The sequence below is a fragment of the Carcharhinus amblyrhynchos genome, unplaced genomic scaffold (assembly GCF_965287045.1).
Source record: "Carcharhinus amblyrhynchos unplaced genomic scaffold, sCarAmb.v2.hapA chromosome_352, whole genome shotgun sequence".
Taxonomy (NCBI): domain Eukaryota; kingdom Metazoa; phylum Chordata; class Chondrichthyes; order Carcharhiniformes; family Carcharhinidae; genus Carcharhinus; species Carcharhinus amblyrhynchos.
This window is the reverse complement of record NW_027650092.1, coordinates 143433-157500: the sequence shown is the minus strand read 5'-3', so window position 1 is coordinate 157500 and position 14068 is coordinate 143433. Positions and strand designations below refer to the sequence as shown.

Below are 14068 nucleotides of genomic sequence, written 5' to 3'. Positions count from 1 at the left end.
ATCTCTCCCTCCCCCCCTCTCTCTCCTTCCCCCTCTGTCTCCTCCCCCTCAGTCTCCTCCTCTCTCCCTGCTCCTCTCTCTTCCTCCCCATTTCTTTCCCTCCATCTTTCTCCCTCCCCCTTTCTCTCCCTCCCCCTCTCTCTCCCTTCCCTCTCTCTCCCTCCCCTCTCTCTCCCTCCCCTTCTCTCTCCCCCTCCCTCTCTCTCCCCCCTCCCTCTCTCTCCATCCCCCCCTCCTCCTCTCTCTCCCCCTATCTCTCTCCTTCTCCTCTCTCTCCCTTCCTCTATCTCTCCCTCCCCCTCTCTCTCCCTCCCCGCCTCTCTCTCTCCCCCGCTCTCTCTCCCACCCCTCCCCCCACACCACACCACGCCCCCTCCTCACCCCTCCCCCAGCAGTGGGTGGTTACTTACCGAAAGTGCTCATTTCATCCTCCGTGCCCCCCAGCCTGCCATCGGGCACCATCTGAAGGTAATACCCCAGCTGGCAGTACAGACGGGTGACGATTCCCTTCAACTGAGGATCTGGGGAGGGAGAAGACAGGACCTGCATTAATCTAGCGCCGCTTACATCTCAGGACATTGCCCCCGCCCTGTGAAAATCTTCCAGACGTTTAGTTGCATCCGAAATGCAGCAACCAACTGGGGAGGATTGGGAAGGCGGTGGGCCGAGTGGTATTATCACTAGACTATTAATCCAGAAACTCAGCTAATGTTCTGGGGGACCTGGGTTCGAATCCCGCCACGGCAGACGGTGGAATTTGAATTCAATAAAAAAAATCTGGGATTAAGAATCTACTGATGACCCATTGTCGGAAAAACCCATCTGGTTCCCTTTAGGGAAGGAAATCTGCCGTCCTTACCCCGGTCTGGCCTACATGTGACTCCAGATCCACAGCCAATGTGGTTGACTCTCAGCTGCCCTCCAAGGGGTAACTAGGGATGGGCAATAAATGCTGGAACTAGCCAGCAGCGCCCATGAATGAATTAAATAAAAAGACAGAGCAAGATCCCACAGTCAGATCGATGATTGAGATCAGTTTGTGTTGGTGACGTGGGGTAAACATTGGCCAACACCAATTCCTCCCCCCCAACCACCCACCCACACTCACCCCATCACCCAGGGAGTTGTGACCCCACACCCACTTCTGCACGCCCCCCCCCTCTCCCCTCTGCCCCCCTCTCCCCTCCCCAAAACACATGGGCCACTATGAAATACTGTGCCTGGGACCTCCCATACGTTGGGGTTCTTCACTGGGCGTTGCAAGGACACTAAAGAGCAATTTAGCATGGCCAATCCACCTAACCTACACATCTTTGGACAGTAAGGGGCAATTTACCATGGCCAATCCCCCTAACCTACACATCTTTGGACACTAAGGGACAATTTAGCATGGCCAATCCACCTAACCTGCGCATCTTTGGACACTAAGGGACAATTTAGCATGGCCAATCCACCTAACCTACACATCTTTGGACACTAAGAGGCAATTTAGCATGGCCAATCCACCTAACCTGCACATCTTTGGATACAAAGAGGCAACTTAGCAAGGCCAATCCACCTAATCTGCACGTTTTTGGACACTAAGAGGCAATTTAGCATGGCCAATCCACCGAACTTGCACATCTTTGGATAATAAGAGGCAATTTATCATGGCCAATCCACCTAACAGGTTAGGTGGATTGGCCGTGCTAAATTACCCCTTAGTGTCAGGGGGATTAGCAGGGTAAATGTGTAGCATTACGGAGATAGGCCCTGGGTGGGATTGTTGCCGGTGCAGACCCGTTGGGCCGAACGGCCTCTGTCTGACCTCTCGGGATTCTGTGATGAGGCCTCTCCAATGGTTTAGCGGGAAAATAAAGGCTGCCTTTTGTGGAGAGGGCCCAAGGTGGGGGAGGATGGAGGAGGCGAGGGGGTTAAACTGCGCTCACTCAGCGAGTGACACCAAGTTCTCATTAATCAGGGTCAGCCTCACTGTGCCAAGGCAATAAAGGCACTTCAAGTGGATCAGCAGGCTTTAGCTAGCAGATGGCGGGAGAGATTTATCGCCAGGGCTGTCAGCACATCCAATCAGGGAGATGGATGATAAAATATTAAAGATGGCGAGGTTTACTGGCTTTTCCAAAGACAGTGATTGCTGCAGTGCAGTCCCATCCCTCAGTCTTCCCCTCAGGCCAACGAGGGGTCAACGGTTGCCACGGGAATTGGGCCCAGGCTGTAGTGCGGCCTCCACCGGGCCTTCCCCCAACCCTCCCCTCTTCCATTCTCTCTCTCTCTCTCTCTCTCTCAGGTAGCTGAGAGTCAGCCCAGAGACAAAATGGAATCCCTTCTTCACCGTCTTAAAGTTTATTCATTAGTGTCGTGAGTTAGGCTTACATTAACGCTGTGATGAAGTCCCCGAGTCGCCACACTCCATGCCTTTCGGGTAATACTGAAGGGTAGTTTAGCACGGCCCAATGCATCCTAACCTGCACATCTTTGGACACTGAGGGGCAATTTAGCATGGCCAATCCACCTAACCTGCACATCTTTGGACACTAAGGGACAATTTAGCATGGCCAATCCACCTAACCTGCACATCTTTGGACACTAAGGGGCAATTTAGCATGGCCAATCCACCTAACCTACACATCTTTGGACACTAAGGGACAATTTAGCATGGCTAATCCATCTAACCTGCATAAATTTGGACACTGAGGGGCAATTTAGCATGACCAATCCACCTAACCTGCACATCTTTGGACACTAAGGGACAATTTAGCACGGCCAATCCACCTAACCTGCACATCTTTGGACACTAAGGGACAATTTAACATGGCCAATCTACAGATCTTTGTACTGTGGGAGGAAACCGGAGCAACCGGAGGAAACCCATGCAGACACAGGTGGAGAACATGCAAACCGTACACAGACAGTGACCCCAAGCCAGGAATCAAACCTGAGTCATTGGCGCTGTGAGGCAGCAGTGCTAACCACTGTGCCACCAATATCCCCTTTATTTGATTTGATTTGATTCATTATTGTCACATGTATTGAGATACAGTGAAAAGTATTGTTTCTTGACTGCTATATAGACAAAGCATACTGTTCATAGAGTACACAGGGGAGAAGGATTTGACTTGATTTATTATTGTCACATGTACTGGGATACAGTGAAAACTTTGCGAACTGTAGTGGGCAGGATAGGGAAATTCCGTCCGTAATCTCAGGTCGTCATCAAAATAGCAAACACTTGCATTGATATAGCGCCCAGTATAACGTCCAAGGGTGCGACACATAGGAGTTAACCTGTCGTAGCTCCACCCCCAGGAGGGGATGATGGAACGGGGGTGACCGAAAGGTAGGTTTGAGGGAAATGAAATTTGCCGCTGTCCCAGATGACGAAATCCTTTTGGAGGTGGGGGAGGCAAATGGTGGTAATTTAACCTGAGGGTCACTGCACCTCGGGCGAGGGGGCGGGGCAACGTTGAGAAGGCGAGGAGGGGCCTTCATGAGTAACCTCGGCCAGTACGGGAATTGAACCCGCACTGTTGGCATCTGTAGGCCCTAAATCCAGCCCTGTATCCAGTGAGCACTGGGGCCTGTAGGCCCCAAATCCAGCCCTGATCCATTGAGAACTGGTGTGTATGAACCCCAAATCCAGCCCCGTATCCACAAAGTACTAAGGCCCGTAAGCCCCAAATCCAGCCCTGTATCCACTGAGCACTGGGGCTTGTGAGGCCCAAATCTAGCCCTGATCCACTGAGTACTGGGCCCTGTAGGTCCCAAATCCTGCTCTGATCTATTGAGAACTGGGGCCTGGAGGCCCCAAATCCAGCTCTGATCCATTGGGTGCTGGCCCTGTAGGCCCCAAATCCAGCCTGTATCCAGTGAGCAACGGGGCCAGTAGTTGGAGAGGGATTTGACCACACATAGGTGTACAAGGAGTATGGTAAGGCATTGAGGACACTTCCTTATGGGGCACTGGTGTTGAGGATAATCATACAGGACAGTGATGGAGATATTATCTGACAGCTATGGTCTGCTGAGGATGATTGCGTTCGGCTGCTTCTTGGCTGCTTTGATCTCTGAAACTTGGGGACTTGTTTCTGAGAAGGACTTTGGAAGGTCGGTGTGTGCTATGACCTCGTAAACATGTTAAGACTGTTCTGCACAAACTTCCCTCACTCTCCTTCTAAAACGGCACAGAGCCGAGCACTGCTACCTCACGGCGCCAGGGTCCCGGGTTCGATTCCCAGCTCGGGTCATTGTGCAGAGTCTGCACGTTCTTCCCCCAATGTCTGCGTGGGTTTCCTCCGGGTGCTCCGGTTTCCTCCCACAGTCTGAAAGATGTGCAGATTAGGTGGATTGGCCATGCTAAATTTCTCCTTAATGTCCAAAGATACACAAGTCAGGTGGATTGGCCATGCTAAATTGCCCCCGAGTGTCCAAAGATGTGCAGGTTAGGTGGATTGGCCGTGCTAAATTGCCCCCGAGTGTCCAAAGATGTGCAGGTTAGGTGGATTGGCCGTGCTAAATTCCTCCTAAGTGTCAGGGGGAACTAGCTGGGGTAAATGCAGAGGGTCTGGGTGGGTTTGTAGTCGATGCAGGCTCGATGGGCGGAATGGTCTCCTTCTGCACTGTAGGGATTCTCTGAAGCCAGGAAACATTTACAAATCTTGTCAACTAGTTTCCACAGCTATTAAGGATTCATTACCCCTTATAGAGCAATGCTTTTAAAAGTCATACAGCCAACGTGATAAAGTACCAATTACTGGTTATGTGAGGAGATTGAATAAGATGCAGATTAATTAGTGACCATTAGATCATAAAAACATGGCCCAATGCCAGATATATTAACCATCGGCTGTCCACATCAAACACACCCAGGACAGGTACAGCACGGGGTTAGATACAGAGTAAAGCTCCCTCTACACTGTCCCCCCATCAAACACTCCCAGGACAGGTACAGCACGGGGTTAGATACAGAGTAAAGCTCCCTCTACACTGTATCCCATCAAACACTCCCAGGACAGATACAGCACGGGGTTAGATACAGAGTAAAGCTCCCTCTACACTGTATCCCATCAAACACTCCCAGGACAGGTACAGCACGGGGTTAGATACAGAGTAAAGCTCCCTCTACACTGTATCCCATCAAACACTCCCAGGACAGGTACAGCACGGGGTTAGATACAGAGTAAAGCTCCCTCTACACTGTCCTCCCATCAAACACTCCCAGGACAGGTATAGCACAGGCTTAGATACAGAGTAAAGCTCCCTCGACACTGTCCCCATCAAACACTCCCAGGACAGGTATAGCACAGGCTTAGATAAAGAGTAAAGCTCCCTCGACATTGTCCCTCATCAAACACTCCCAGGACAGGTACAGCATGGGGTTAGATACAGAGTAAAGCTCCCTCTGCATTGTCCCCCCATCAAACACTCCCAGGACAGGTACAGCACGGGGTTAGATACGGAGTAAAGTTCCCTCTACACTGTCCCCCTCATCAAACACTCCCAGGACAGGTACAGCACGGGGTCAGATACAGAGTAAAGCTCCCTCTACACTGTCCCCCATCAAACACTCCCAGGACACGTACAGCACAGGGTTAGATACAGAGTAAAGCTCCCTCGACACCGTCCCTCATCAAACATTCCCAGGACAGGTACAGCACAGGGTTAGATAAAGAGTCAAGCTCCCTCGACACTGTTCCCCATCCAACACTCCCAGGACAGGTACAGCACGGGGTTAGATACAGAGTAAAGCTCCCTCTACACTGTGCTCCCATCAAACACTCCCAGGACAGGTACAGCACAGGGTTAGATACAGAGTAAAGCTCCCTCTACACTGTCCCCCGATTAAACACTCCCAGGACAGGTACAGCACGGGGTTAGATACAGAGTAAAGCTCCCTCTACACTGTCCCCCATCAAACACTCCCAGGACAGGTACCGCACAGGGTTAGATACAGAGTAAAGTCCCCCGTCCTGGCAGTCATCTGACTGCAAGCCTCTGTAGTATATTTGTATGTAAATTTTTAAAAGTTTTATTTATTTGTGTACCAAGTATGGCTTGCATTAACATTCTCATAAAGTTACTGTGAAATTCTCCTAGTCCCCACCTTACGGCACTGTTCAGGTCAATGCACCCTAACCAGCACACCTTTCAGTGTGTGGGAGGGAAACGGGAGAACTGGGGGAAACCCACGCAGACACGGGGAGAATGTGCAGACTCCACACAGACAGTGAGACAAGCCGGGCATCGAATCCAGGTCCCTGGTGCTGTGAGGCAACAGTGCTTACCACTGTGCCACCATATCGCATGGCAGCTGCTATTTAAGAAACTGGTTGTGACAGTTATGGAGGCTGAGGAGGGGGCGAACTGTTGGTAGTTTACAAAATTATCAAAGGTCTCACAGCACCGGGGACCCGGGTTCGATTCCCGGCCTCGGGTCACTGTCTGCGCAGAGTCTGCACGTTCTCCCCGTGTCTGCGTGGATTTCCTCCGGGTGCTCCGGTTCCCTCCCACAGTCCGAAAGACGGACCCTTTTCCCAGAGTCGAAATGTCCATTTTTGGGGGACGTTGTTGTCAGGTAAAAAGGGGAGAGTTTAAAGGAGATGTGAGAGGGAAGTTTTCTTTTACACAGAGGGTGGCGAGTGCCTGGAACGTGCTGCCAGAGGAGATGGCAGGAATAGATACAATGGTAATGTCTAAGAGGCACCTTGGCAGAACCATGAACAGAAAAGTTTATCAGTGTCACAAGTCAGCTTACATTAACACCGCAATGAAGTTACTGTGAAAATTCACTCGTCGCCACACTCCGGCACCTGTTTGGGTAACACTGAGGGAGAATTTAACATGGCCAATGCACCCTAACCAGCACATCTTTCAGACTGTGGGAGGAAACCGGAGCACCCGGAGGAAAACCCACGCAGACATGGGGAGAACGTGCAGGCTCCACACAGACAGTGACCCAAGCCGGGAATCGAACCCCGATCCCTGGTACCGCGAGGCAGCAGTGCTAACCCACTGTGCCACCGTCGCTGTCTTTGTGCAGTTTGCACATTCTCCCCGTGTCTGCGTGGGTTTCCTCCGGGTGCTCCGGTTTCCTCCCACAGTCCGAAAGACGTGTTGGATTGGGTGCATTGACCGTAATAAATTCTCCCTCAGTGTTACCCAAACAGGAGTGTGGCAACTAAGGGATTTTCACAGTAACTTCATTGCGGTGTTAATGAAGGAGAAAGGATATACTGGCACTAGGAGGGGTGCAGAGGAGATTCACCGGGTTGATTCAGGAGTTGAGAGGGTTGGTTTATGAGGAGAGACTGAGTCGACTGGGACTATACTCATTGGAATTCAGAAGAATGTGGGGGAGATCTTATAGAAACATATAAGATTATGAAGGGAATAGATAAGATAGAAGCAGGGAGGTTGTTTCCACTGGCGGGTGAAACTAGAACTAGGGGGCATGGCCTCAAAATAAGGGGACTGAGTTGAGGAGGGACTTCTTCACCCAAAAGGTTGTGAATCTGTGGAATTCCCTGCCCAGGGAGGCTACCTCGTTGAACGTTTTTAAGGCAAGGAAAGATAGATTTTTGGACAGTAAAGGAATTAAGGGTTATGGTGAGCGGGCGGGTAAGTGGAGCTGAGTCCACGAAAAGATCAGCCATGATCTTATTGAATGGGGGAGCAGGCTGGAGGGGCTGAATGGCCTACTCCTGTTCCTGGTTCTTATGTTCGCAATGTCGCCAACTTGTGACACTAATAAATAAAATTAAAACTTAAATTCTCCCTGAATGTTACCGGAACAGGCGCCGGAGTGTGGCGACTAGGGGATTTTCACAGTAACTTCATTGCAGTGTTAACATAATCCGACTCGAGACACTAATAAATAAACTTTCCGATGGGGCAGGAGATTGTGGGGACCCTGGGAGAAGGGTGAGAGATATAGATAGGTGGAGGGAGCAGTTCGAAGAGAGAAGATATTTTGACACTCCAACACGCCCCCTCACAACCCCCTGCGTCCTCCCCCCACCTCCCTCCGTGACCAACACCTCCTCCTCCTCCACCCCACTCCCCACCGTTGACCTGATTCCTGTCTTGGGACTTTGCACGTCCTTCATACATTCTATGACAGTCAGTCATAGACCTCCTACAGTGCAGAGGGAGGCCATTCAGCCCATCAATTCTGCAACAGCCACAATCCCACTCAGACCCTATCCCCACAACCCCATGCATTTACCCCAGCTAGACCCCCTGACACTAAGGGGCAATTTAGCATGGCAAATCCCCCTAACCTACACATCTTTGGACACTAAGGGATAATTTAGCATGGCCGATCCCCCTAACCTGCACATCTTTGGATACAAGGGGCAATTTCGCACGGCCAATCCACCTGACTTGCACATTCTGGGCACTAAGGGGCAATTAGCATGGTCAATCCACCTAACCCGCACATCTTTGGGCACTAAGGTGCAATTTCGCATGGCCAATCCACCTAACCCGCACATCTTTGGATACGAAGGGACAATTTAGCACAGCCAATCCACCTAACTCGCACATCTTTGGATACTAAGGGACAATTTAGCATGGCCAATCCACCTAACCTACACATCTTTGGACACTAAGGGGCAATTTAGCATGGCCAATTCACCTAACCCGCACATCTTTGGACACTAAAAGGTAATTTAGCATGGCCAATCCACCTAACCTGCACATTTTTGGACACTAAGGGACAATTTAGCATGGCCAATCCACCTAACCTACACAGCTTTGGGCACTAAGGGGCAATTAGCATGGTCAATCCACCTAACCCGCACATCTTTGGGCACTAAGGTGCAATTTAGCATGGCCAATCCACCTAACCCGCACATCTTTGGATACGAAGGGACAATTTAGCACGGCCAATCCACCTAACTCGCACATCTTTGGATACTAAGGGACAATTTAGCCTGGCCAATCCACCTAACCCACATATCTTTGGACACTAAAGGGGCAATTTAGCATGGCCAATCCCCCTAACCTACACATCTTTGGACACTAAGGGGCAATTTAGCATGGCCAATTCACCTAACCCGCACATCTTTGGACACTAAAAGGTAATTTAGCATGGCTAATCTACCTAACCTGCACATTTTTGGACACTAAGGGACAATTTAGCATGGCCAATCCACCTAACCTGCACATTTTTGGACACTAAGTGGCAATTTAGCACAGCCAATCCACCTAACCTGCACATATTTCGGACTGTGGGATGAAACCGGAGCACCCGGAGGAAACCCACACAGACACGGGGAGAACGTGCAAACTCTACACAGACAGTGACCCCAGGCCGGGAATGGAATCCTGCTCCTGTGAGGCAGCAATGCTCACCACTGCCCTGCCCAGCGTGGCTCTGGTAAGTCCTGAACAACGCCTACGGGTGGGATGACACGGGCTGGCCCGTTACAAAACCGTAACGTCCTGCCTGAGGCCAGTGTGGTGAGTTTCCGGTCAGTGTGTGTGTTTTCTCGCTGTCGGGTGATGAAACCCGGGGACGCGAACACCCGGACTCGGGAGGTATCTGTCAAAGCGGAACACGACTCGGGGGTCAGGCGGACCTGTACGAGCACTCTCCCTTCAATCATGTTAAAAGCATCTTCCAGAAAGCAGACGTAACCGGGATTGTTAAAAGCTTTGTTATTGATCGAGCTCAGGGGCTGCCAAGCGCATCGTATGTGACAGCCGCTCATTAATGGGCAACTGATCAGATCCCACACATTAGCGACACAATTCATGGAGACATACATCACTCCCATTCAACACTGCCGTATCTCACACACACACACACAAAAACGCAATCGGCGCAGAGACAGCGACGTGGACACACCATCAGAAGAGAAAGATACTTACTACAGGCCACTGGCTCATTGTAAAATTGCTGGAGATAATGGCAAAACCAGCCCTGTCAACAGCCCCCCTAGCAGCACACAGCTCCCTCTACACTCCCCCCGACAGTACAGAGCTCCCTCTACACTCCCCCCTGAGAGTACAGAGCTCCCTCTACACTCCCCCTGACAGTACAGAGCTCCCTCTACACTCCCCCTGACAGTACAGAGCTCCCTCTACACTCCCCTCTGACAGTACAGAGCTCCCTCTACACTCCCCCTGACAGTACAGAGCTCCCTCTACACTCCCCCCTGACAGTACAGAGCTCCCTCTACACTCCCCCTGACAGTACAGAGCTCCCTCTACACTCCCCCCTGACAGTACAGAGCTCCCTCTACACTCCCCCCTGACAGTACAGAGCTCCCTCTACACTCCCCCCTGACAGTACAGAGCTCCCTCTACACTCCCCCTGACAGTACAGAGCTCCCTCTACACTCCCCCCTGACAGTACAGAGCTCCCTCTACACTCCCCCTGACAGTACAGAGCTCCCTCTACACTCCCCCCTGACAGTACAGAGCTCCCTCTACACTCCCCCCTGACAGTACAGAGCTCCCTCTACACTCCCCCCGACAGTACAGAGCTCCCTCTACACTCCCCCCTGACAGTACAGAGCTCCCTCTACACTCCCCCCTGACAGTACAGAGCTCCCTCTACACTCCCCCCGACAGTACAGAGCTCCCTCTACACTCCCCCCTGACAGTACAGAGCTCCCTCTACACTCCCCCCGACAGTACAGAGCTCCCTCTACACTCCCCCCGGACAGTACAGAGCTCCCTCTACACTCCCCCCTGACAGTACAGAGCTCCCTCTACACTCCCCCCTGACAGTACAGAGCTCCCTCTACACTCCCCCCTGACAGTACAGAACTCCCTCTACACTCCCCCCTGACAGTACAGAGCTCCCTCTACACTCCCCCCCGACAGTACAGAGCTCCCTCTACACTCCCCCCTGACAGTACAGAACTCCCTCTACACTCCCCTCCCTTACAGTACAGATCTGAACATAAAGGTTTACAGCATGGAAACAGGCCCTTCAACCCAGCTTTTCCATGCTGCCTCATTTTTTAAACCCCTAAGCTAGACCCAATTGCCCGCATTTGGCCCATATCCCTTGATACCCATTGTACCCAAGTAACTGTCTAAATGCTTTTTAAAAGACAAAATTGTTCCTGTCTCAACTATTACCTCTGGCAGCTCGTTCCAGACACTCACCACCCTCTGTGTGAAAAAAATGCCCCTCTGTACACTTTTGTATCTCTCCCCTCTCACCTTAAACCTCTAGTTTTAGACTCCCCTACCTTTGGGAAAAGATATTGACTATCTAGCTGATCTGTGCCCCTCATTATTTTATAGACCTCTATAAGATCACCCCTCAGCCTCCTACGCTCCAGAGAAAAAAGTCCCAGTCTATCCAGCCTCTCCTTATAACTCAATCCATCAAGTCCCGGTAGCATCCCAGGAAATCTTTTCTGCACTCTTTCTAGTTTAATAATATCCTTTCTGTAATAGTTTGACCAGAACTGTACACAGTATTCCAAGTATGACCTTCCCAATGTCTTGTACAACGTCAACAAGATGTCCCAACTCCTGTATTCAATGTTCTGACCAATGAAACCATGCATTCTCCCACTCACAAACACACACACACACACACACCCCGGACATTCTCTCTTCCACCTTCTTCCGTTGGGAAAAAGATACAAAAGTCTGAGGTCACGTTCCAACCGACTCAAGAACAGCTTCTTCCCTGCTGCCGTCAGACTTTTGAATGGACCTACCTCGCATTAAGTTGATCTTTGTCTACACCCTAGCTATGACTGTAACGCTACATTCTGCACCCTCTCCTTTCCTTCTCTATGAAGGGTACGCTTTGTCTGTATAGCGTGCAAGAAATAATACTTTTCACTGTGTCCCAATACATGTAACAACAATAAATCATTAAGGGGCAATTCAGCATGACCAATCCACCTAATCTGCACATCTTTGGACACCAACAGACAATTTGGGACAGTATATCAGGTACAACTCTCACCAACTTTTACAGATGCACCACAGAAAGCATTCTTTCTGGTTGTATCACAGCTTGGTATGGGCTCCTGCTCTGCCCAAGACCGCAAGGAACTACAAAACGGTATGCTTTGTATAGCACGCAAGAAACAATACTTTTCACTGTATCCCAATACATGTGACAATAATAAATCAAATCAAATCCTTCTCTCCTATGTACTCTATGAATGGTATGCACTCCCTGTATAGCAGGGACATCCTTCCTCAGATAAGGAGACCAAAACTGCACACAGTACTCCAGGCGTAGCCTCACCAACACCCCATACAATTTTACCAAAACATCCCTGTCACTGGACCCCCATGGGGTGAAGAGGGCAATCATATAACACAGCAATATCGTTCCCTATTTATACCCCTAATTTAGGGTAAAATAGATAACTAATTAATCTAAATCAAACAAGCTGTGTGATACATTAAAGGGACAGCTCCTCATAGGGGTTCCACCTCAAACAAAAATCAGATTACAAATGAAAGAACAAAGAAAATTACAGCACAGGAACAGGCCTTTCGGCCCGTCCTGCACTGACCGTGCTGCCCAACTGAACTAAAACCCCCTACCCTTCCGGGGACCATATCCCTCTATCCCCAACCTCTTCATGTATTTGTTCAGACGCCCCTTAAAAGTCACTATCGTATCTGCTTCCACTAACTCCCCTGGCAGTGAGTTCCAGGCACCCACCGCCCTCTGCGTAAAAAAACTTGCCTCGTACATCTCCTTTAAACCTTAGCCCTCACACCGATTATGCTATCCCCCGTTACCCGCTGGTCCCCCGCACTGGCTGTCCCCCTGTACCCACCATCCCCCCCATACCCACTGTCCCCCCGTTACCCGCTGTCCCCCCGTACCCACTGTGCCCCGTTACCCGCCGTCCCCCATACCCACTGTCCCCCCTGTCCTCCCTGTTACCCACTGTCCCCCTGCACCCGCTGTCCCCCCATATCCACTGTTCCCCCATTACCTGCTGTCCCCGTACCCGCTGTCCCCTGTTACCCACTGTCCCCGTACCTGCTGTCCCCCCATACCCACCCGCTGTCCCTTCCGTTACCCCGTCCCCCCATTATCCACTATCCCCCCTGTATCCGCTGTCCCCCCATTACCCGCTGTCCCCCGTTATCCGCTGTCCCCCTGTTACCCGCTGTCCCCCATTACCCGCTGTCCCCTGTTACCCGCTGTCCCCCCGTTACCCACTGTCCCCCCCCCGTATCCGCTGTCCCCCCATTACCCGCTGTCCCCCGTTACCCGCTGTCACCCCCCATATCTGCTGTCCCCGTTACCCGCTGTCCCCCGTTACCCACTGTCCCCCCCGTATCCGCTGTCCCCCGTTACCCACTGTCCCCCCCCGTTACCTGCTGTCCCCCTGTACCCGCTGTTCCCCCGTACCCCATGTCCCATTACCCACTGTCCCGTTACCCGCTGTCCCCCCCGTACTCCCTGCCCCCCGTTACCTGCTGTCCCATTACCCACCTGCTGTGCCCCTGTTACCCTCTGTGCCCCCATTACCCGCTGTCCCCCTGTACCCCCATCCCCCCCGTACCCCCTGTCCCCCCAATACCCGCTGTCCCCTGGTCCCCCGTTACCCGCTGTCCCCCGTATCCCGTCTCCCCGTTACCTGCTGTCCCCTGTACCCCGTTACCCGCTGTCACCCCCGTTACCTGCTGTCCTCCCCCAGCACCCCCCCGATCCCCGTACCTGGTCTCCGGTCCTGCTGCCCTTTCCAGGCTCCACACAGCCGCACCTTGGTGACCAGGAGAAGGATGTTTTTCTGACACAGGGACTTCTTTCCCCGGGTATTCTGTTTGCGTTTGACCGGGCAGCTCGCGTGGTGTTCTGATCCTTCAGCTCCCGTTTCTGTCGGATCAGCGAACTGGCCAAGGCTGCCATCCTCCTTGCCAATGCCTGGTGCCCTTAGCCCAGGTACAGCCAGGGGGCAACGGGAGATTTACCCCCACCCCTCCACCTCTCCCCCTCTCTCTCTGTCTCTCTCCCCCCACAACTGCGTTCCGACGATGTGTGTCCCTCGGATCTATTGCGGGGCGGGGGGGGTCTCACATTGTTAACTCCTCTGCACTCTCTCTCTCTCTCTCCCCACCAAAA

At 51.8% G+C, this 14068-nt stretch overlaps 1 protein-coding gene across 1 annotated transcript in view; it reads right to left on the bottom strand.

Moving 5' to 3' along the window:
* The window catches only part of LOC145339226 (fibroblast growth factor 11-like), a 20438-nt gene extending 6583 nt beyond the window's left edge, over positions 1-13855 (bottom strand). The window contains 3 exon segments of the mRNA XM_080183620.1: positions 411-521; positions 13664-13783; positions 13786-13855. Of these exon segments, the coding sequence (XP_080039746.1) occupies positions 411-521; positions 13664-13783; positions 13786-13855 (301 nt within the window).
* Positions 13856-14068: the final 213 nt, after the last annotated feature.